Raw genomic sequence first — 22,999 nt, forward strand, 5'->3', positions numbered from 1 at the left:
GTTATCGAGACCGTAGTCGAGAAGGTTGAGGCCAAGGTTATCGAGACCGTAGTCGAGAAGGTTGAGGCCAAGCCAGATGACAAGCCAGAACAAGACGAACAGCCAGAGCCATCGGAGCCTGTGTCTGAGGTTGTTGAAAAGGAACTGACCGAAGATACCGAGCTGGTCAAGGCCAAGGTTATCGAGACCGTAGTCGAGAAGGTTGAGGCAAAGGTTATCGAGACTGTAGTCGAGAAGGTTGAGGCCAAGCCAGATGACAAGCCAGAACAAGACGAACAGCTAGAGCCATCGGAGCCTGTGTCTGAGGTTGTTGAAAAGGAACTGACCGAAGATACCGAGCTGGTCGCGGCAAAGGTTATCGAGACCGTAGTCGAGAAGGTTGAGGCCAAGGTTATCGAGACCGTAGTCGAGAAGGTTGAGGCCAAGCCAGATGACAAGCCAGAACAAGACGAACAGCCAGAGCCATCGGAGCCTGTGTCTGAGGTTGTTGAAAAGGAACTGACCGAAGATACCGAGCTGGTCGAGGCAAAGGTTATCGAGACCGTAGTCGAGAAGGTTGAGGCCAAGGTTATCGAGACTGTAGTCGAGAAGGTTGAGGCCAAGCCAGATGACAAGCCAGAACAAGACGAACAGCTAGAGCCATCAGAGCCTGTGTCTGAGGTTGTTGAAAAGGAACTGACCGAAGATACCGAGCTGGTCGAGGCAAAGGTTATCGAGACCGTAGTCGAGAAGGTTGAGGCCAAGCCAGATGACAAGCCAGAACAAGACGAACAGCCAGAGCCATCGGAGCCTGTGTCTGAGGTTGTTGAAAAGGAACTGACCGAAGATACCGAGCTGGTCGAGGCAAAGGTTATCGAGACCGTAGTCGAGAAGGTTGAGGCCAAGCCAGATGACAAGCTAGAACAAGACGATCAGCCAGAGCCATCGGAGCCTGTGTCTGAGGTTGTTGAAAAGGAACTGACCGAAGATACCGAGCTGGTCGAGGCCAAGAATATCGAGACCGTAGTCGAGAAGGTTGAGGCCAAGTCAGATGACAAGCCAGAACAAGACGAACAGCCAGAGCCATCAGAGCCTGTGTCTGAGGTTGTTGAAAAGGAACTGACCGAAGATACCGAGCTGGTCGAGGCAAAGGTTATCGAGACCGTAGTCGAGAAGGTTGAGGCCAAGCCAGATGACAAGCCAGAACAAGACGAACAGCCAGAGCCATCGGAGCCTGTGTCTGAGGTTGTTGAAAAGGAACTGACCGAAGATACCGAGCTGGTCGAGGCAAAGGTTATCGAGACCGTAGTCGAGAAGGTTGAGGCCAAGCCAGATGACAAGCTAGAACAAGACGATCAGCCAGAGCCATCGGAGCCTGTGTCTGAGGTTGTTGAAAAGGAACTGACCGAAGATACCGAGCTGGTCGAGGCCAAGAATATCGAGACCGTAGTCGAGAAGGTTGAGGCCAAGTCAGATGACAAGCCAGAACAAGACGAACAGCCAGAGCCATCAGAGCCTGTGTCTGAGGTTGTTGAAAAGGAACTGACCGAAGATACCGAGCTGGTCGAGGCAAAGGTTATCGAGACCGTAGTCGAGAAGGTTGAGGCCAAGCCAGATGACAAGCCAGAACAAGACGAACAGCCAGAGCCATCGGAGCCTGTGTCTGAGGTTGTTGAAAAGGAACTGACCGAAGATACCGAGCTGGTCGAGGCAAAGGTTATCGAGACCGTAGTCGAGAAGGTTGAGGCCAAGGTTATCGAGACCGTAGTCGAGAAGGTTGAGGCCAAGCCAGATGACAAGCCAGAACAAGACGAACAGCCAGAGCCATCGGAGCCTGTGTCTGAGGTTGTTGAAAAGGAACTGACCGAAGATACCGAGCTGGTCGAGGCAAAGGTTATCGAGACCGTAGTCGAGAAGGTTGAGGCCAAGGTTATCGAGACCGTAGTCGAGAAGGTTGAGGCCAAGCCAGATGACAAGCCAGAACAAGACGAACAGCCAGAGCCATCGGAGCCTGTGTCTGAGGTTGTTGAAAAGGAACTGACCGAAGATACCGAGCTGGTCGAGGCAAAGGATATCGAGACCGTAGTCGAGAAGGTTAAGGTCAAGCCAGATGACAAGCCAGAACAAGACGAACAGCCAGAGCCATCGGAGCCTGTGTCTGAGGTTGTTGAAAAGGAACTGACCGAAGATACCGAGCTGGTCGAGGCAAAGGATATCGAGACCGTAGTCGAGAAGGTTAAGGTCAAGCCAGATGACAAGCCAGAACAAGACGAACAGCCAGAGCCATCGGAGCCTGTGTCTGAGGTTGTTGAAAAGGAACTGACCGAAGATACCGAGCTGGTCGAGGCAAAGGATATCGAGACCGTAGTCGAGAAGGTTGAGGCCAAGCCAGATGACAAGCCAGAACAAGACGAACAGCTAGAGCCATCGGAGCCTGTGTCTGAGGTTGTTGAAAAGGAACTGACCGAAGATACCGAGCTAGTCGAGGCAAAGGTTATCGAGACCGTAGTCGAGAAGGTTGAGGCCAAGGTTATCGAGACCGTAGTCGAGAAGGTTGAGGCCAAGCCAGATGACAAGCCAGAACAAGACGAACAGCCAGAGCCATCGGAGCCTGTGTCTGAGGTTGTTGAAAAGGAACTGACCGAAGATACCGAGCTGGTCGAGGCAAAGGTTATCGAGACCGTAGTCGAGAAGGTTGAGGCCAAGCCAGCTGACAAGCCAGAACAAGACGAACAGCCAGAGCCAACGGAGCCTGTGTCTGAGGTTGTTGAAAAGGAACTGACCGAAGATACCGAGCTGGTCGAGGCAAAGGTTATCGAGACCGTAGTCGAGAAGGTTGAGGCCAAGTTTATCGAGACCGTAGTCGAGAAGGTTGAGGCTAAGCCAGATGACAAGCCAGAACAAGACGAACAGCCAGAGCCATCGGAGCCTGTGTCTGAGGTTGTTGAAAAGGAACTGACCGAAGATACCGAGCTGGTCGAGGCAAAGGTTATCGAGACCGTAGTCGAGAAGGTTGAGGCCAAGGTTATCGAGACCGTAGTCGAGAAGGTTGAGGCCAAGCCAGATGACAAGCCAGAACAAGACGAACAGCCAGAGCCATCGGAGCCTGTGTCTGAGGTTGTTGAAAAGGAACTGACCGAAGATACCGAGCTGGTCGAGGCAAAGGTTATCGAGACCGTAGTCGAGAAGGTTGAGGCCAAGGTTATCGAGACCGTAGTCGAGAAGGTTGAGGCCAAGCCAGATGACAAGCCAGAACAAGACGAACAGCCAGAGCCATCGGAGCCTGTGTCTGAGGTTGTTGAAAAGGAACTGACCGAAGATACCGAGCTGGTCGAGGCAAAGGTTATAGAGACCGTAGTCGAGAAGGTTGAGGCCAAGCCAGATGACAAGCCAGAACAAGACGAACAGCCAGAGCCATCGGAGCCTGTGTCTGAGGTTGATGAAAAGGAACTGACCGAAGATACCGAGCTGGTCGAGGCAAAGGTTATCGAGACCGTAGTCGAGAAGGTTGAGGCCAAGGTTATCGAGACCGTAGTCGAGAAGGTTGAGGCCAAGCCAGATGACAAGCCAGAACAGCCAGAGCCATCGGAGCCTGTGTCTGAGGTTGTTGAAAAGGAACTGACCGAAGATACCGAGCTGGTCGAGGCCAAGGTTATCGAGACCGTAGTCGAGAAGGTTGAGGTCAAGCCAGATGACAAGCCAGAACAAGACGAACAGCCAGAGCCATCGGAGCCTGTGTCTGAGGTTGTTGAAAAGGAACTGACCGAAGATACCGAGCTGGTCGAGGCAAAGGTTATCGAGACCGTAGTCGAGAAGGTTGAGGCCAAGGTTATCGAGACCGTAGTCGAGAAGGTTGAGGCCAAGCCAGATGACAAGCCAGAACAAGACGAACAGCCAGAGCCATCGGAGCCTGTGTCTGAGGTTGTTGAAAAGGAACTGACCGAAGATACCGAGCTGGTCGAGGCAAAGGTTATCGAGACCGTAGTCGAGAAGGTTGAGGCCAAGGTTATCGAGACCGTAGTCGAGAAGGTTGAGGCCAAGCCAGATGACAAGCCAGAACAAGACGAACAGCCAGAGCCATCGGAGCCTGTGTCTGAGGTTGTTGAAAAGGAACTGACCGAAGATACCGAGCTGGTCGAGGCCAAGGTTATCGAGACTGTAGTCGAGAAGGTTGAGGCCAAGCCAGATGACAAGCCAGAACAAGACGAACAGCCAGAGCCATCGGAGCCTGTGTCTGAGGTTGTTGAAAAGGAACTGACCGAAGATACCGAGCTGGTCGAGGCCAAGGTTATCGAGACCGTAGTCGAGAAGGTTGAGGCCAAGGTTATCGAGACCGTAGTCGAGAAGGTTGAGGCCAAGCCAGATGACAAGCCAGAACAAGACGAACAGCTAGAGCTATCGGAGCCTGTGTCTGAGGTTGTTGAAAAGGAACTGACCGAAGATACCGAGCTGGTCGAGGCAAAGGTTATCGAGACCGTAGTCGAGAAGGTTGAGGCCAAGGTTATCGAGACCGTAGTCGAGAAGGTTGAGGCCAAGCCAGATGACAAGCCAGAACAAGACGAACAGCCAGAGCCATCGGAGCCTGTGTCTGAGGTTGTTGAAAAGGAACTGACCGAAGATACCGAGCTGGTCGAGGCAAAGGTTATCGAGACCGTAGTCGAGAAGGTTGAGGCCAAGGTTATCGAGACCGTAGTCGAGAAGGTTGAGGCCAAGCCAGATGACAAGCCAGAACAAGACGAACAGCCAGAGCCATCGGAGCCTGTGTCTGAGGTTGTTGAAAAGGAACTGACCGAAGATACCGAGCTGGTCAAGGCAAAGGTTATCGAGACCTTAGTCGAGAAGGTTGAGGCTAAGCCAGATGACAAGCCAGAACAAGACGAACAGCTAGAGCTATCGGAGCCTGTGTCTGAGGTTGTTGAAAAGGAACTGACCGAAGATACCGAGCTGGTCGAGGCAAAGGTTATCGAGACCGTAGTCGAGAAGGTTGAGGCCAAGGTTATCGAGACCGTAGTCGAGAAGGTTGAGGCTAAGCCAGATGACAAGCCAGAACAAGACGAACAGCCAGAGCCATCGGAGCCTGTGTCTGAGGTTGTTGAAAAGGAACTGACCGAAGATACCGAGCTGGTCAAGGCAAAGGTTATCGAGACCGTAGTCGAGAAGGTTGAGCCCAAGCCAGATGACAAGCCAGAACAAGACGAACAGCTAGAGCTATCGGAGCCTGTGTCTGAGGTTGTTGAAAAGGAACTGACCGAAGATACCGAGCTGGTCGAGGCAAAGGTTATCGAGACCGTAGTCGAGAAGGTTGAGGCCAAGGTTATCGAGACCGTAGTCGAGAAGGTTGAGGCTAAGCCAGATGACAAGCCAGAACAAGACGAACAGCCAGAGCCATCGGAGCCTGTGTCTGAGGTTGTTGAAAAGGAACTGACCGAAGATACCGAGCTGGTCGAGGCAAAGGTTATCGAGACCGTAGTCGAGAAGGTTGAGGCCAAGGTTATCGAGACCGTAGTCGAGAAGGTTGAGGCCAAGCCAGATGACAAGCCAGAACAAGACGAACAGCCAGAGCCATCGGAGCCTGTGTCTGAGGTTGTTGAAAAGGAACTGACCGAAGATACCGAGCTGGTCGAGGCAAAGGTTATCGAGACCGTAGTCGAGAAGGTTGAGGCCAAGGTTATCGAGACCGTAGTCGAGAAGGTTGAGGCCACGCCAGATGACAAGCCAGAACAAGATGAACAGCCAGAGCCATCGGAGCCTGTGTCTGAGGTTGTTGAAAAGGAACTGACCAAAGATACCGAGCGGGTCGAGGCAAAGGTTATCGAGACCGTAGTCGAGAAGGTTGAGGCCAAGGTTATCGAGACCGTAGTCGAGAAGGTTGAGGCTAAGCCAGATGACAAGCCAGAACAAGACGAACAGCCAGAGCCATCGGAGCCTGTGTCTGAGGTTGTTGAAAAGGAACTGACCGAAGATACCGAGCTGGTCAAGGCAAAGGTTATCGAGACCGTAGTCGAGAAGGTTGAGCCCAAGCCAGATGACAAGCCAGAACAAGACGAACAGCCAGAGCCATCGGAGCCTGTGTCTGAGGTTGTTGAAAAGGAACTGACCGAAGATACCGAGCTGGTCGAGGCAAAGGTTATCGAGACCGTAGTCGAGAAGGTTGAGGCCAAGGTTATCGAGACTGTAGTCGAGAAGGTTGAGGCCAAGCCAGATGACAAGCCAGAACAAGACGAACAGCCAGAGCCATCGGAGCCTGTGTCTGAGGTTGATGAAAAGGAACTGACCGAAGATACCGAGCTGGTCGAGGCAAAGGTTATCGAGACCGTAGTCGAGAAGGTTGAGGCCAAGGTTATCGAGACCGTAGTCGAGAAGGTTGAGGCCAAGCCAGATGACAAGCCAGAACAAGACGAACAGCCAGAGCCATCGGAGCCTGTGTCTGAGGTTGTTGAAAAGGAACTGACCGAAGATACCGAGCTGGTCGAGGCAAAGGTTATCGAGACCGTAGTCGAGAAGGTTGAGGCCAAGGTTATCGAGACCGTAGTCGAGAAGGTTGAGGTCAAGCCAGATGACAAGCCAGAACAAGACGAACAGCCAGAGCCATCGGAGCCTGTGTCTGAGGTTGTTGAAAAGGAACTGACCGAAGATACCGAGCTGGTCGAGGCAAAGGTTATCGAGACCGTAGTCGAGAAGGTTGAGGCCAAGCCAGATGACAAGCCAGAACAAGACGAACAGCCAGAGCCATCGGAGCCTGTGTCTGAGGTTGTTGAAAAGGAACTGACCGAAGATACCGAGCTGGTCGAGGCAAAGGTTATCGAGACCGTAGTCGAGAAGGTTAAGGCCAAGCCAGATGACAAGCCAGAACAAGACGAACAGCCAGAGCCATCGGAGCCTGTGTCTGAGGTTGTTGAAAAGGAACTGACCGAAGATACCGAGCTGGTCGAGGCCAAGGTTATCGAGACCGTAGTCGAGAAGGTTGAGGCCAAGGTTATCGAGACCGTAGTCGAGAAGGTTGAGGCCAAGCCAGATGACAAGCCAGAACAAGACGAACAGCCAGAGCCATCGGAGCCTGTGTCTGAGGTTGTTGAAAAGGAACTGACCGAAGATACCGAGCTGGTCGAGGCAAAGGTTATCGAAACCGTAGTCGAGAAGGTTGAGGCCAAGCCAGATGACAAGCCAGAACAAGACGAACAGCCAGAGCCATCGGAGCCTGTGTCTGAGGTTGTTGAAAAGGAACTGACCGAAGATACCGAGCTGGTCGAGGCAAAGGTTATCGAGACCGTAGTCGAGAAGGTTGAGGCCAAGGTTATCGAGACCGTAGTCGAGAAGGTTGAGGCCAAGGTTACCGAGACCGTAGTCGAGAAGATTGAGGCTAAGCCAGATGACAAGCCAGAACAAGACGAACAGCCAGAGCCATCGGAGCCTGTGTCTGAGGTTGTTGAAAAGGAACTGACCGAAGATACCGAGCTGGTCGAGGCAAAGGTTATCGAGACCGTAGTCGAGAAGGTTGAGGTCAAGCCAGATGACAAGCCAGAACAAGACGAACAGCCAGAGCCATCGGAGCCTGTGTCTGAGGTTGTTGAAAAGGAACTGACCGAAGATACCGAGCTGGTCGAGGTCAAGGTTATCGAGACCGTAGTCGAGCTGGTTGAGGCAAAGCCAGATGACAAGCCAGAACAAGACGAACAGCCAGAGCCATCGAAGCCTGTGTCTGAGGTAGTTGAAAAGGAACTGACCGAAGATACCGAGCTGGTCGAGGCCAAGGTTATCGAGACCGTAGTCGAGAAGGTTGAGGCCAAGGTTATCGAGACCGTAGTCGAGAAGGTTGAGGCCAAGCCAGATGACAAGCCAGAACAAGACGAACAGTCAGAGCCATCGGAGCCTGTGTCTGAGGTTGTTGAAAAGGAACTGACCGAAGATACCGAGCTGGTCGAGGCAAAGGTTATCGAGACCATAGTCGAGAAGGTTGAGGTCAAGCCAGATGACAAGCCAGAACAAGACGAACAGCCAGAGCCATCGGAGCCTGTGTCTGAGGTTGTTGAAAAGGAACTGACCGAAGATACCGAGCTGGTCGAGGCAAAGGTTTTCGAGACCGTAGTCGAGAAGGTTGAGGCCAAGGTTATCGAGACCGTAGTCGAGAAGGTTGAGGCCAAGCCAGATGACAAGCCAGAACAAGACGAACAGCCAGAGCCATCGGAGCCTGTGTCTGAGGTTGTTGAAAAGGAACTGACCGAAGATACCGAGCTGGTCGAGGCCAAGGTTACCGAGACCGTAGTCGAGAAGGTTGAGGCCAAGCCAGATGACAAGCCAGAACAAGACGAACAGCCAGAGCCATCGGAGCCTGTGTCTGAGGTTGTTGAAAAGGAACTGACCGAAGATACCGAGCTGGTCAAGGCAAAGGTTATCGAGACCTTAGTCGAGAAGGTTGAGGCCAAGCCAGATGACAAGCCAGAACAAGACGAACAGCTAGAGCTATCGGAGCCTGTGTCTGAGGTTGTTGAAAAGGAACTGACCGAAGATACCGAGCTGGTCGAGGCAAAGGTTATCGAGACCGTAGTCGAGAAGGTTGAGGCCAAGGTTATCGAGACTGTAGTCGAGAAGGTTGAGGCCAAGCCAGATGACAAGCCAGAACAAGACGAACAGCCAGAGCCATCGGAGCCTGTGTCTGAGGTTGTTGAAAAGGAACTGACCGAAGATACCGAGCTGGTCGAGGCAAAGGTTATCGAGACCGTAGTCAAGAAGGTTGAGGCCAAGCCAGATGACAAGCCAGAACAAGACGAACAGCCAGAGCCATCGGAGCCTGTGTCTGAGGTTGATGAAAAGGAACTGACCGAAGATACCGAGCTGGTCGAGGCAAAGGTTATCGAGACCGTAGTCGAGAAGGTTGAGGCCAAGCCAGATGACAAGCCAGAACAAGACGAACAGCCAGAGCCATCGGAGCCTGTGTCTGAGGTTGTTGAAAAGGAACTGACCGAAGATACCGAGCTGGTCGAGGCAAAGGTTATCGAGACCGTAGTCGAGAAGGTTGAGGCCAAGGTTATCGAGACCGTAGTCGAGAAGGTTGAGGCCAAGCCAGATGACAAGCCAGAACAAGACGAACAGCCAGAGCCATCGGAGCCTGTGTCTGAGGTTGTTGAAAAGGAACTGACCGAAGATACCGAGCTGGTCGAGGCAAAGGTTATCGAGACCGTAGTCGAGAAGGTTGAGGCCAAGCCAGATGACAAGCCAGAACAAGACGAACAGCCAGAGCCATCGGAGCCTGTGTCTGAGGTTGTTGAAAAGGAACTGACCGAAGATACCGAGCTGGTCGAGGCAAAGGTTATCGAGACCGTAGTCGAGAAGGTTGAGGCCAAGGTTATCGAGACCGTAGTCGAGAAGGTTGAGGCCAAGCCAGATGACAAGCCAGAACAAGACGAACAGCCAGAGCCATCGGAGCCTGTGTCTGAGGTTGATGAAAAGGAACTGACCGAAGATACCGAGCTGGTCGAGGCAAAGGTTATCGAGACCGTAGTCGAGAAGGTTGAGGCCAAGATTATCGAGACCGTAGTCGAGAAGGTTGAGGCCAAGCCAGATGACAAGCCAGAACAAGACGAACAGTCTGAGCCATCGGAGCCTGTGTCTGAGGTTGATGAAAAGGAACTGACCGAAGATACCGAGCTGGTCGAGGCAAAGGTTATCGAGACCGTAGTCAAGCTGGTTGAGGCCAAGTCAGATGACAAGCCAGAACAAGACGAACAGCCAGAGCCATCGGAGCGTGTGTCTGAGGTTGTTGAAAAGGAACTGACCGAAGATACCGAGCTGGTCGAGGCAAAGGTTATCGAGACCGTAGTCGAGAAGGTTGAGGCCAAGCCAGATGACAAGCCAGAACAAGATGAACAGCCAGAGTCATCGGAGCCTGTGTCTGAGGTTGTTGAAAAGGAACTGACCGAAGATACCGAGCTGGTCGAGGCAAAGGTTATCGAGACCGTAGTCGAGAAGGTTGAGGCCAAGGTTATCGAGACTGTAGTCGAGAAGGTTGAGGCCAAGCCAGATGACAAGCCAGAACAAGACGAACAGCCAGAGCCATCGGAGCCTGTGTCTGAGGTTGTTGAAAAGGAACTGACCGAAGATACCGAGCTGGTCGAGGCAAAGGTTATCGAGACCGTAGTCGAGAAGGTTGAGGCCAAGGTTATCGAGACCGTAGTCGAGAAGGTTGAGGCCAAGCCAGATGACAAGCCAGAACAAGACGAACAGCCAGAGCCATCGGAGCCTGTGTCTGAGGTTGTTGAAAAGGAACTGACCGAAGATACCGAGCTGGTCGAGGCAAAGGTTATCGAGACCGTAGTCGAGAAGGTTGAGGCCAAGCCAGATGACAAGCCAGAACAAGACGAACAGCCAGAGCCATCGGAGCCTGTGTCTGAGGTTGTTGAAAAGGAACTGACCGAAGATACCGAGCTGGTCGAGGCAAAGGTTATCGAGACCGTAGTCGAGAAGGTTGAGGCCAAGGTTATCGAGACCGTAGTCGAGAAGGTTGAGGCCAAGCCAGATGACAAGCCAGAACAAGACGAACAGCCAGAGCCATCGGAGCCTGTGTCTGAGGTTGATGAAAAGGAACTGACCGAAGATACCGAGCTGGTCGAGGCAAAGGTTATCGAGACCGTAGTCGAGAAGGTTGAGGCCAAGGTTATCGAGACCGTAGTCGAGAAGGTTGAGGCCAAGCCAGATGACAAGCCAGAACAAGACGAACAGCCAGAGCCATCGGAGCCTGTGTCTGAGGTTGTTGAAAAGGAACTGACCGAAGATACCGAGCTGGTCGAGGCAAAGGTTATCGAGACCGTAGTCCAGAAGGTTGAGGCCAAGGTTATCGAGACCGTAGTCGAGAAGGTTGAGGCCAAGTCAGATGACAAGCCAGAACAAGACGAACAGCCAGAGCCATCGGAGCCTGTGTCTGAGGTAGTTGAAAAGGAACTGACCGAAGATACCGAGCTTGTCGAGGCCAAGGTTATCGAGACCGTAGTCGAGAAGGTTGAGCCCAAGGTTATCGAGACCGTAGTCGAGAAGGTTGAGGCCAAGCCAGATGACAAGCCAGAACAAGACGAACAGCCAGAGCCATCGGAGCCTGTGTCTGAGGTTGATGAAAAGGAACTGACCGAAGATACCGAGCTGGTCGAGGCAAAGGTTATCGAGACCGTAGTCGAGAAGGTTGAGGCCAAGGTTATCGAGACCGTAGTCGAGAAGGTTGAGGCCAAGCCAGATGACAAGCCAGAACAAGACGAACACCCAGAGCCATCGGAGCCTGTGTCTGAGGTTGTTGAAAAGGAACTGACCGAAGATACCGAGCTGGTCGAGGCCAAGGTTATCGAGACCATAGTCGAGAAGGTTGAGGTCAAGCCAGATGACAAGCCAGAACATGACGAACAGCCAGAGCCATCGGAGCCTGTGTCTGAGGTTGTTGAAAAGGAACTGACCGAAGATACCGAGCTGGTCGAGGCCAAGGTTATCGAGACCGTAGTCGAGAAGGTTGAGGCCAAGCCAGATGACAAGCCAGAACAAGACGAACAGCCAGAGCCATCGGAGCCTGTGTCTGAGGTTGTTGAAAAGAAACTGACCGAAGATACCAAGCTGGTCGAGGCAAAGGTTTTCGAGACCGTAGTCGAGAAGGTTGAGGCCAAGGTTATCGAGACCGTAGTCGAGAAGGTTGAGGCCAAGCCAGATGACAAGCCAGAACAAGACGAACACCCAGAGCCATCGGAGCCTGTGTCTGAGGTTGTTGAAAAGGAACTGACCGAAGATACCGAGCTGGTCGAGTCCAAGGTTATCGAGACCGTAGTCGAGAAGGTTGAGGCCAAGCCAGATGACAAGCCAGAACAAGACGAACAGTCAGAGCCATCGGAGCCTGTGTCTGAGGTTGTTGAAAAGGAACTGACCGAAGATACCGAGCTGGTCGAGGCAAAGGTTATCGAGACCGTAGTCGAGAAGGTTGAGGCCAAGGTTATCGAGACCGCAGTCGAGAAGGTTGAGGCCAAGCCAGATGACAAGCCAGAACAAGACGAACAGTCAGAGCCATCGGAGCCTGTGTCTGAGGTTGTTGAAAAGGAACTGACCGAAGATACCGAGCTGGTCGAGTCCAAGGTTATCGAGACCGTAGTCGAGAAGGTTGAGGCCAAGCCAGATGACAAGCCAGAACAAGACGAACAGCCAGAGCCATTGGAGCCTGTGTCTGAGGTTGTTGAAAAGAAACTGACCGAAGATACCGAGCTGGTCGAGGCAAAGGTTTTCGAGACCGTAGTCGAGAAGGTTGAGGCAAAGGTTATCGAGACCGTAGTCGAGAAGGTTGAGCCCAAGCCAGAACAAGACGAACAGCCAGAGCCATCGGAGCCTGTGTCTGAGGTTGTTGAAAAGGAACTGACCGAAGATACCGAGCTGGTCGAGGCAAAGGTTATCGAGACCGTAGTCGAGAAGGTTGAGGCCAAGCCAGATGACAAGCCAGAACAAGACGAACACCCAGAGCCATCGGAGCCTGTGTCTGAGGTTGTTGAAAAGGAACTGACCGAAGATACCGAGCTGGTCGAGGCAAAGGTTATCGAGACCGTAGTCGAGAAGGTTGAGGCCAAGGTTATCGAGACCGTAGTCGAGAAGGTTGAGGCCAAGCCAGATGACAAGCCAGAACAAGACGAACACCCAGAGCCATCGGAGCCTTTGTCTGAGGTTGTTGAAAAGGAACTGACCGAAGATACCGAGCTGGTCGAGGCAAAGGTTATCGAGACCGTAGTCGAGAAGGTTGAGGCCAAGCCAGATGACATGCCAGAACAAGACGAACAGCCAGAGCCATCGGAGCCTGTGTCTGAGGTTGTTGAAAAGGAACTGACCGAAGATACCGAGCTGGTCGAGGCAAAGGTTATCGAGACCGTAGTCGAGAAGGTTGAGGCCAAGCCAGATGACAAGCCAGAACAAGACGAACAGCTAGAGCTATCGGAGCCTGTGTCTGAGGTTGTTGAAAAGGAACTGACCGAAGATACCGAGCTGGTCGAGGCAAAGGTTATCGAGACCGTAGTCGAGAAGGTTGAGGCCAAGCCAGATGACAAGCCAGAACAAGACGAACAGCCAGAGCCATCGGAGCCTGTGTCTGAGGTTGTTGAAAAGGAACTGACCGAAGATACCGAGCTGGTCGAAGCCAAGGTTATCGAGACCACAGTCGAGAAGGTTGAGGCCAAGCCAGATGACAAGCCAGAACAAGACGAACAGCCAGAGCCATCGGAGCCTGTGTCTGAGGCTGTTGAAAAGGAACTGACCGAAGATACCGAGCTGGTCGAGGCAAAGGTTATCGAGACCATAGTCGAGAAGGTTGAGGCCAAGCCAGATGACAAGCCAGAACAAGACGAACACCCAGAGCCATCGGAGCCTGTGTCTGAGGTTGTTGAAAAGGAAGTGACCGAAGATACCGAGCTGATCGAGGCAAAGGTTATCGAGACCGTAGTCGAGAAGGTTGAGGCCAAGCCAGATGACAAGCCAGAACAAGACGAACACCCAGAGCCATCGGAGCCTGTGTCTGAGGTTGTTGAAAAGGAACTGACCGAAGATACCGAGCTGGTCGAGGCAAAGGTTATCGAGACCGTAGTCGAGAAGGTTGAGGCCAAGCCAGATGACAAGCCAGAACAAGACGAACAGCCAGAGCCATCGGAGCCTGTGTCTGAGGTTGTTGAAAAAGAACTGACCGAAGATACCGAGCTTGTAGAAGCAAAGGTTATCGAGACCGTAGTCGAGAAGGTTGAGGCCAAGCCAGATGACAAGCCAGAACAAGACAAACAGCCAGAGCCATCGGAGCCTGTGTCTGAGGTAGTTGAAAAGGAACTGACCGAAGATACCGAGCTGATCGAGGCAAAGGTTATCGAGACCGTAGTCGAGAAGGTTGAGGCCAAGCCAGATGACAAGCCAGAACAAGACGAACAGCCAGAGCCATCGGAGCCTGTGTCTGAGGTAGTTGAAAAGGAACTGACCGAAGATACCGAGCTGGTCGAGGCAAAGGTTATCGAGACCGTAGTCGAGAAGGTTGAGCCCAAGGTTATCGAGAGCGTAGTCGAGAAGGTTGAGGCCAAGCCAGATGACAAGCCAGAACAAGACGAACAGCCAGAGCCATCGGAGTCTGTGTCTGAGGTTGTTGAAAAGGAACTGACCGAAGATACCGAGCTGGTCGAGGCAAAGGTTATCGAGACCGTAGTCGAGAAGGTTGAGGCCAAGCCAGATGACAAGCCAGAACAAGACGAACAGCCAGAGCCATCGGAGCCTGTGTCTGAGGTAGTTGAAAAGGAACTGACCGAAGATACCGAGCTGGTCGAGGCAAAGGTTATCGAGACTGTAGTCGAGAAGGTTGAGGCCAAGGTTATCGAGACCGTAGTCGAGAAGGTTGAGGCCAAGCCAGATGACAAGCCAGAACAAGACGAACAGCCAGAGCCATCGGAGCCTGTGTCTGAGGTTGTTGAAAAGGAACTGACCGAAGATACCGAGCTGGTCGAGGCAAAGGTTATCGAGACCGTAGTCGAGAAGGTTGAGGCAAAGGTTATCGAGACCGTAGTCGAGAAGATTGAGGCTAAGCCAGATGACAAGCCAGAACAAGACGAACAGCCAGAGCCATCGGAGCCTGTGTCTGAGGTTGATGAAAAGGAACTGACCGAAGATACCGAGCTGGTCGAGGCAAAGGTTATCGAGACCGTAGTCGAGAAGGTTGAGGCCAAGCCAGATGACAAGCCAGAACAAGACGAACAGCCAGAGCCATCGGAGCCTGTGTCTGAGGTTGTTGATAAGGAACTGACTGAAGATACCGAGCTGGTCGAGGCAAAGGTTATCGAGACCGTAGTCGAGAAGGTTGAGGCCAAGCCAGATGACAAGCCAGAACATGACGAACAGCCAGAGCCATCGGAGCCTGTGTCTGAGGTTGATGAAAAGGAACTGACCGAAGATACCGAGCTGGTCGAGGCAAAGGTTATCGAGACCGTAGTCGAGAAGGTTGAGGCCAAGCCAGATGACAAGCCAGAGCAAGACGAACAGCCAGAGCCATCGGAGCCTGTGTCTGAGGTTGTTGAAAAGGAACTGACCGAAGATACCGAGCTGGTCGAGGCAAAGGTTATCGAGACCGTAGTCGAGAAGGTTGAGGCCAAGCCAGATGACAAGCCAGAACAAGACGAACAGCCAGAGCCATCGGAGCCTGTGTCTGAGGTTGTTGAAAAGGAACTGACCGAAGATACCGAGCTGGTCGAAGCCAAGGTTATCGAGACCGTAGTCGAGAAGGTTGAGGCCAAGCCAGATGACAAGCCAGAACAAGACGAACAGCCAGAGCCATCGGAGCCTGTGTCTGAGGCTGTTGAAAAGGAACTGACCGAAGATACCGAGCTGGTCGAGGCAAAGGTTATCGAGACCATAGTCGAGAAGGTTGAGGCCAAGCCAGATGACAAGCCAGAACAAGACGAACAGCCAGAGCCATCGGAGCCTGTGTCTGAGGTTGTTGAAAAGGAAGTGACCGAAGATACCGAGCTGATCGAGGCAAAGGTTATCGAGACCATAGTCGAGAAGGTTGAGGCCAAGCCAGATGACAAGCCAGAACAAGACGAACAGCCAGAGCCATCGGAGCCTGTGTCTGAGGTTGTTGAAAAGGAACTGACCGAAGATACCGAGCTGGTCGAGGCAAAGGTTATCGAGACTGTAGTCGAGAAGGTTGAGGCCAAGCCAGATGACAAGCCAGAACAAGACGAACAGCCAGAGCCATCGGAGCCTGTGTCTGAGGTTGTTGAAAAGGAACTGACCGAAGATACCGAGCTGGTCGAGGCAAAGGTTATCGAGACCGTAGTCAAGAAGGTTGAGGCCAAGCCAGATGACAAGCCAGAACAAGACGAACACCCAGAGCCATCGGAGCCTGTGTCTGAGGTTGTTGAAAAAGAACTGACCGAAGATACCGAGCTTGTAGAAGCAAAGGTTATCGAGACCGTAGTCGAGAAGGTTGAGGCCAAGCCAGATGACAAGCCAGAACAAGACGAACAGCCAGAGCCATCGGAGCCTGTGTCTGAGGTTGTTGAAAAGGAACTGACCGAAGATACCGAGCTGGTCGAGGCAAAGGTTATCGAGACCGTAGTCGAGAAGGTTGAGGCAAAGGTTATCGAGACCGTAGTCGAGAAGGTTGAGGCCAAGCCAGATGACAAGCCAGAACAAGACGAACAGCCAGAGCCATCGGAGCCTGTGTCTGAGGTTGTTGAAAAGGAACTGACCGAAGATACCGAGCTGGTCGAGGCCAAGGTTATCGAGACCGTAGTCGAGAAGGTTGAGGCCAAGCCAGATGACAAGCCAGAACAAGACGAACACCCAGAGCCATCGGAGCCTGTGTCTGAGGTTGTTGAAAAGGAACTGACCGAAGATACCGAGCTGGTCGAGGCAAAGGTTATCGAGACCGTAATCGAGAAGGTTGAGGCCAAGGTTATCGAGATCGTAGTCGAGAAGGTTGAGGCTAAGCCAGATGACAAGCCAGAACAAGACGAACAGCCAGAGCCATCGGAGCCTGTGTCTGAGGTTGTTGAAAAGGAACTGACCGAAGATACCGAGCTGGTCGAGGCCAAGGTTATCGAGACCGTAGTCGAGAAGGTTGAGGCCAAGCCAGATGACAAGCCAGAACAAGACGAACAGCCAGAGCCATCGGAGCCTGTGTCTGAGGTTGTTGAAAAGGAACTGACCGAAGATACCGAGCTGGTCGAGGCAAAGGTTATCGAGACCGTAGTCGAGAAGGTTGAGGCCAAGGTTATCGAGATCGTAGTCGAGAAGGTTGAGGCCAAGCCAGATGACAAGCCAGAACAAGACGAACAGCCAGAGCCATCGGAGCCTGTGTCTGAGGTTGTTGAAAAGGAACTGACCGAAGATACCGAGCTGATCGAGGCAAAGGTTATCGAGACCGTAGTCGAGAAGGTTGAGGCCAAGGTTATCGAGACCGTAGTCGAGAAGGTTGAGGCCAAGCCAGATGACAAGCCAGAACAAGACGAACAGCCAGAGCCATCGGAGCCTGTGTCTGAGGTTGTTGAAAAGGAACTGACCGAAGATACCGAGCTGGTCGAGGCAAAGGTTATCGAGACCGTAGTCGAGAAGGTTGAGGCCAAGGTTATCGAGACCGTAGTCGAGAAGGTTGAGGCCAAGCCAGATGACAAGCCAGAACAAGACGAACAGCCAGAGCCATCGGAGCCTGTGTCTGAGGTTGTTGAAAAGGAACTGACCGAAGATACCGAGCTGGTCGAGGCAAAGGTTATCGAGACCGTAGTCGAGAAGGTTGAGGCCAAGGTTATCGAGATCGTAGTCGAGAAGGTTGAGGCCAAGCCAGATGACAAGCCAGAACAAGACGAACAGCCAGAGCCATCGGAGCCTGTGTCTGAGGTTGTTGAAAAGGAACTGACCGAAGATACCGAGCTGGTCGAGGCAAAGGTTATCGAGACCGTAGTCGAGAAGGTTGAGGCCAAGGTTATCGAGACCGTAGTCGAGAAGGTTGAGGCCAAACCAGATGACAAGCCAGAACAAGACGAACAGCCAGAGCCATCGGAGCCTGTGTCTGAGGTAGTTGAAAAGGAACTGACCGAAGATACCGAGCTGGTCAAGGCAAAGGTTATCGAGACTGTAGTCGAGAAGGTTGAGGCCAAGGTTATCGAGACCGTAGTCGAGAAGGTTGAGGCCAAGCCAGATGACAAGCCAGAACAAGACGAACAGCCAGAGCCATCGGAGCCTGTGTCTGAGGTTGTTGAAAAGGAACTGACCGAAGATACCGAGCTGGTCGAGGCAAAGGTTATCGAGACCGTAGTCGAGAAGGTTGAGGTCAAGCCAGATGACAAGCCAGAACAAGACGAACAGCCAGAGCCATCGGAGCCTGTGTCTGAGGTTGTTGAAAAGGAACTGACCGAAGATACCGAGCTGGTCGAAGCAAAGGTTATCGAGACCGTAGTCGAGAAGGTTGAGGCAAAGGTTATCGAGACCGTAGTCGAGAAGGTTGAGGCCAAGCCAGAGGACAAGCCAGAACAAGACGAACAGCCAGAGCCATCGGAGCCTGTGTCTGAGGCTGTTGAAAAGGAACTGACCGAAGATACCGAGCTGGTCGAGGCAAAGGTTATCGAGACCGTAGTCGAGAAGGTTGAGGCAAAGGTTATCGAGACCGTAGTCGAAAAGGTTGAGGCCAAGCCAGATGACAAGCCAGAACAAGACGAACAGCCAGAGCCATCGGAGCCTGTGTCTGAGGTTGTTGAAAAGGAACTGACCGAAGATACCGAGCTGATCGAGGCAAAGGTTATCGAGACCGTAGTCGAGAAGGTTGAGGCTAAGCCAGATGACAAGCCAGAACAAGACGAACAGCCAGAGCCATCGGAGCCTGTGTCTGAGGTTGTTGAAAAGGAACTGACCGAAGATACCGAGCTGGTCGAGGCAAAGGTTATCGAGACCGTAGTCGAGAAGGTTGAGGCCAAGGTTATCGAGATCGTAGTCGAGAAGGTTGAGGCCAAGCCAGATGACAAGCCAGAACAAGACGAACAGCCAGAGCCATCGGAGCCTGTGTCTGAGGTTGTTGAAAAGGAACTGACCGAAGATACCGAGCTGGTCGAGGCAAAGGTTATCGAGACCGTAGTCGAGAAGGTTGAGGCCAAGCCAGATGACAAGCCAGAACAAGACGAACAGCCAGAGCCATCGGAGCCTGTGTCTGAGGTTGTTGAAAAGGAACTGACCGAAGATACCGAGCTGGTCGAGGCCAAGGGTATCGAGACCGTAGTCAAGAAGGTTGAGGCCAAGGTTATCGAGACCGTAGTCGAGAAGGTTGAGGCCAAGTCAGATGACAAGCCAGAACAAGACGAACAGCCAGAGCCATCGGAGCCTGTGTCTGAGGTTGTTGAAAAGGAACTGACCGAAGATACCGAGCTGATCGAGGCAAAGGTTATCGAGACCGTAGTCGAGAAGGTTGAGGCCAAGGTTATCGAGACCGTAGTCGAGAAGGTTGAGGCCAAGCCAGATGACAAGCCAGAACAAGACGAACAGCCAGAGCCATCGGAGCCTGTGTCTGAGGTTGTTGAAAAGGAACTGACCGAAGATACCGAGCTGGTCGAGGCAAAGGTTATCGAGACCGTAGTCGAGAAGGTTGAGGTCAAGCCAGATGACAAGCCAGAACAAGACGAACAGCCAGAGCCATCGGAGCCTGTGTCTGAGGTAGTTGAAAAGGAACTGACCGAAGATACCGAGTTGGTCGAGGCAAAGGTTATCGAGACCGTAGTCGAGAAGGTTGAGGACAAGGTTATCGAGAGCGTAGTAGAGAAGGTTGAGGCCAAGCCAGATGACAAGCCAGAACAAGACGAACAGCCAGAGCCATCGGAGTCTGTGTCTGAGGTTGTTGAAAAGGAACTGACCGAAGATACCGAGCTGGTCGAGGCAAAGGTTATCGAGACCGTAGTCGAGAAGGTTGAGGCCAAGCCAGATGACAAGCCAGAACAAGACGAACAGCCAGAGCCATCGGAGCCTGTGTCTGAGGTAGTTGAAAAGGAACTGACCGAAGATACCGAGCTGGTCGAGGCAAAGGTTATCGAGACTGTAGTCGAGAAGGTTGAGGCCAAGGTTATCGAGACCGTAGTCGAGAAGGTTGAGGCCAAGCCAGATGACAAGCCAGAACAAGACGAACAGCCAGAGCCATCGGAGCCTGTGTCTGAGGTTGTTGAAAAGGAACTGACCGAAGATACCGAGCTGGTCGAGGCAAAGGTTATCGAGACCGTAGTCGAGAAGGTTGAGGCAAAGGTTATCGAGACCGTAGTCGAGAAGGTTGAGGCTAAGCCAGATGACAAGCCAGAACAAGACGAACAGCCAGAGCCATCGGAGCCTGTGTCTGAGGTTGATGAAAAGGAACTGACCGAAGATACCGAGCTGGTCGAGGCAAAGGTTATCGAGACCGTAGTCGAGAAGGTTGAGGCCAAGCCAGATGACAAGCCAGAACAAGACGAACAGCCAGAGCCATCGGAGCCTGTGTCTGAGGTTGTTGATAAGGAACTGACTGAAGATACCGAGCTGGTCGAGGCAAAGGTTATCGAGACCGTAGTCGAGAAGGTTGAGGCAAAGGTTATCGAGACCGTAGTCGAGAAGGTTGAGGCCAAGCCAGATGACAAGCCAGAACAAGACGAACAGCCAGAGCCATCGGAGCCTGTGTCTGAGGTTGTTGAAAAGGAACTGACCGAAGATACCGAGCTGGTCGAGGCAAAGGTTATCGAGACCGTAGTCGAAAAGGTTGAGGCCAAACCAGAAGACAAGCCAGAACAAGACGAACAGCCAGAGCCAACGGAGCCTGTGTCTGAGGTTGTTGAAAAGGAACTGACCGAAGATACCGAGCTGGTCGAGGCAAAGGTTATCGAGACCGTAGTCGAGAAGGTTGAGGCCAAGCCAGAAGACAAGCCAGAACAAGACGAACAGCCAGAGCCATCGGAGCCTGTGTATGAGGTTGTTGAAAAGGAACTGACCGAAGATACCGAGCTGGTCGAGGCAAAGGTTATCGAGACCGTAGTCGAGAAGGTTGAGGCCAAGGTTATCGAGACCGTAGTCGAGAAGGTTGAGGCCAAGCCAGATGACAAGCCAGAACAAGACGAACAGCCAGAGCCATCGGAGCCTGTGTCTGAGGTTGTTGAAAAGGAACTGACCGAAGATACCGAGCTGGTCGAGGCAAAGGTTATCGAGACCGTAGTCGAGAATGTTGAGGCCAAGCCAGATGACAAGCCAGAACAAGACGAACAGCCAGAGCCATCGGAGCCTGTGTCTGGGGTTGTTGAAAAGGAACTGACCGAAGATACCGAGCTGGTCGAGGCAAAGGTTATCGAGACCGTAGTCGAGAAGGTTGAGGCCAAGGTTATCGAGACCGTAGTAGAGAAGGTTGAGGCTAAGCCAGATGACAAGCCAGAACAAGACGAACAGCCAGAGCCATCGGAGCCTGTGTCTGAGGTTGTTGAAAAGGAACTGACCGAAGATACCGAGCTGATCGAGGCAAAGGTTATCGAGACCGTAGTCGAGAAGGTTGAGGCCAAGGTTATCGAGACCGTAGTCGAGAAGGTTGAGGCCAAGCCAGATGACAAGCCAGAACAAGACGAACAGCCAGAGCCATCGGAGCCTGTGTCTGAGGTTGTTGAAAAGGAACTGACCGAAGATACCGAGCTGGTCGAGGCAAAGGTTATCGAGACCGTAGTCGAGAAGGTTGAGGCCAAGCCAGATGACAAGCCAGAACAAGACGAACAGCCAGAGCCATCGGAGCCTGTGTCTGAGGTTGTTGAAAAGGAACTGACCGAAGATACCGAGCTGGTCGAGGCAAAGGTTATCGAGACTGTAGTCGAGAAGGTTGAGGCCAAGGTTATCGAGACCGTAGTCGAGAAGGTTGAGGCCAAGCCAGATGACAAGCCAGAACAAGACGAACAGCCAGAGCCATCGGAGTCTGTGTCTGAGGTTGTTGAAAAGGAACTGACCGAAGATACCGAGCTGGTCGAGGCAAAGGTTATCGAGACCGTAGTCGAGAAGGTTGAGGCCAAGCCAGATGACAAGCCAGAACAAGACGAACAGCCAGAGCCATCGGAGCCTGTGTCTGAGGTAGTTGAAAAGGAACTGACCGAAGATACCGAGCTGGTCGAGGCAAAGGTTATCGAGACTGATGTCGAGAAGGTTGAGGCCAAGGTTATCGAGACCGTAGTCGAGAAGGTTGAGGCCAAGCCAGATGACAAGCCAGAACAAGACGAACAGCCAGAGCCATCGGAGCCTGTGTCTGAGGTTGTTGAAAAGGAACTGACCGAAGATACCGAGCTGGTCGAGGCAAAGGTTATCGAGACCGTAGTCGAGAAGGTTGAGGCAAAGGTTATCGAGACCGTAGTCGAGAAGATTGAGGCTAAGCCAGATGACAAGCCAGAACAAGACGAACAGCCAGAGCCATCGGAGCCTGTGTCTGAGGTTGATGAAAAGGAACTGACCGAAGATACCGAGCTGGTCGAGGCAAAGGTTATCGAGACCGTAGTCGAGAAGGTTGAGGCCAAGCCAGATGACAAGCCAGAGCAAGACGAACAGCCAGAGCCATCGGAGCCTGTGTCTGAGGTTGTTGAAAAGGAACTGATTGAAGATACCGAGCTGGTCGAGGCAAAGGTTATCGAGACCGTAGTCGAGAAGGTTGAGGCCAAGGTTATCGAGACCGTAGTCGAGAAGGTTGTGGCCAAGCCAGATGACAAGCCAGAACAAGACGAACAGCCAGAGCCATCGGAGCCTGTGTCTGAGGTTGTTGAAAAGGAACTGACCGAAGATACCGAGCTGGTCGAGGCAAAGGTTATCGAGACCGTAGTCGAAAAGGTTGAAGCCAAACCAGAAGACAAGCCAGAACAAGACGAACAGCCAGAGCCATCGGAGCCTGTGTCTGAGGTTGTTGAAAAGGAACTGACCGAAGATACCGAGCTGGTCGAGGCCAAGGTTATCGAGACCGTAGTCGAGAAGGTTGAGGCCAAGCCAGATGACAAGCCAGAACAAGACGAACAGCCAGAGCCATCGGAGCCTGTGTCTGAGGTAGTTGAAAAGGAACTGACCGAAGATACCGAGCTGGTCGAGGCAAAGGTTATCGAGACCGTAGTCGAGAAGGTTGATGCCAAGGTTATCGAGACCGTAGTAGAGAAGGTTGAGGCTAAGCCAGATGACAAGCCAGAACAAGACGAACAGCCAGAGCCATCGGAGCCTGTGTCTGAGGTTGTTGAAAAGGAACTGACCGAAGATACCGAGCTGGTCGAGGCAAAGGTTATCGAGACTGTAGTCGAGAAGGTTGAGGCCAAGGTTATCGAGACCGTAGTCGAGAAGGTTGAGGCCAAGCCAGATGACAAGCCAGAACATGACGAACAGCCAGAGCCATCGGAGCCTGTGTCTGAGGTAGTTGAAAAGGAACTGACCGAAGATACCGAGCTGGTCGAGGCAAAGGTTATCGAGACTGTAGTCGAGAAGGTTGAGGCCAAGGTTATCGAGACCGTAGTCGAGAAGGTTGAGGCCAAGCCAGATGACAAGCCAG

The 22,999-nt window shown here is 52.6% G+C and overlaps 1 protein-coding gene across 1 annotated transcript in view; it reads left to right on the top strand.

Moving 5' to 3' along the window:
• Positions 1–22,999, top strand: part of LOC1269285 (titin) — a 75,185-nt gene that overhangs the window by 26,016 nt on the left and 26,170 nt on the right. Inside the window, exon 7 of the mRNA XM_061647115.1 lies at positions 1–22,999. This exon is cut by the window's right edge and continues 9,372 nt beyond it. Coding sequence (XP_061503099.1) covers positions 1–22,999 — 22,999 coding nt within the window.

This window comes from Anopheles gambiae, chromosome 2, assembly GCF_943734735.2.
Source record: "Anopheles gambiae chromosome 2, idAnoGambNW_F1_1, whole genome shotgun sequence".
NCBI lineage: Eukaryota > Metazoa > Arthropoda > Insecta > Diptera > Culicidae > Anopheles > Anopheles gambiae.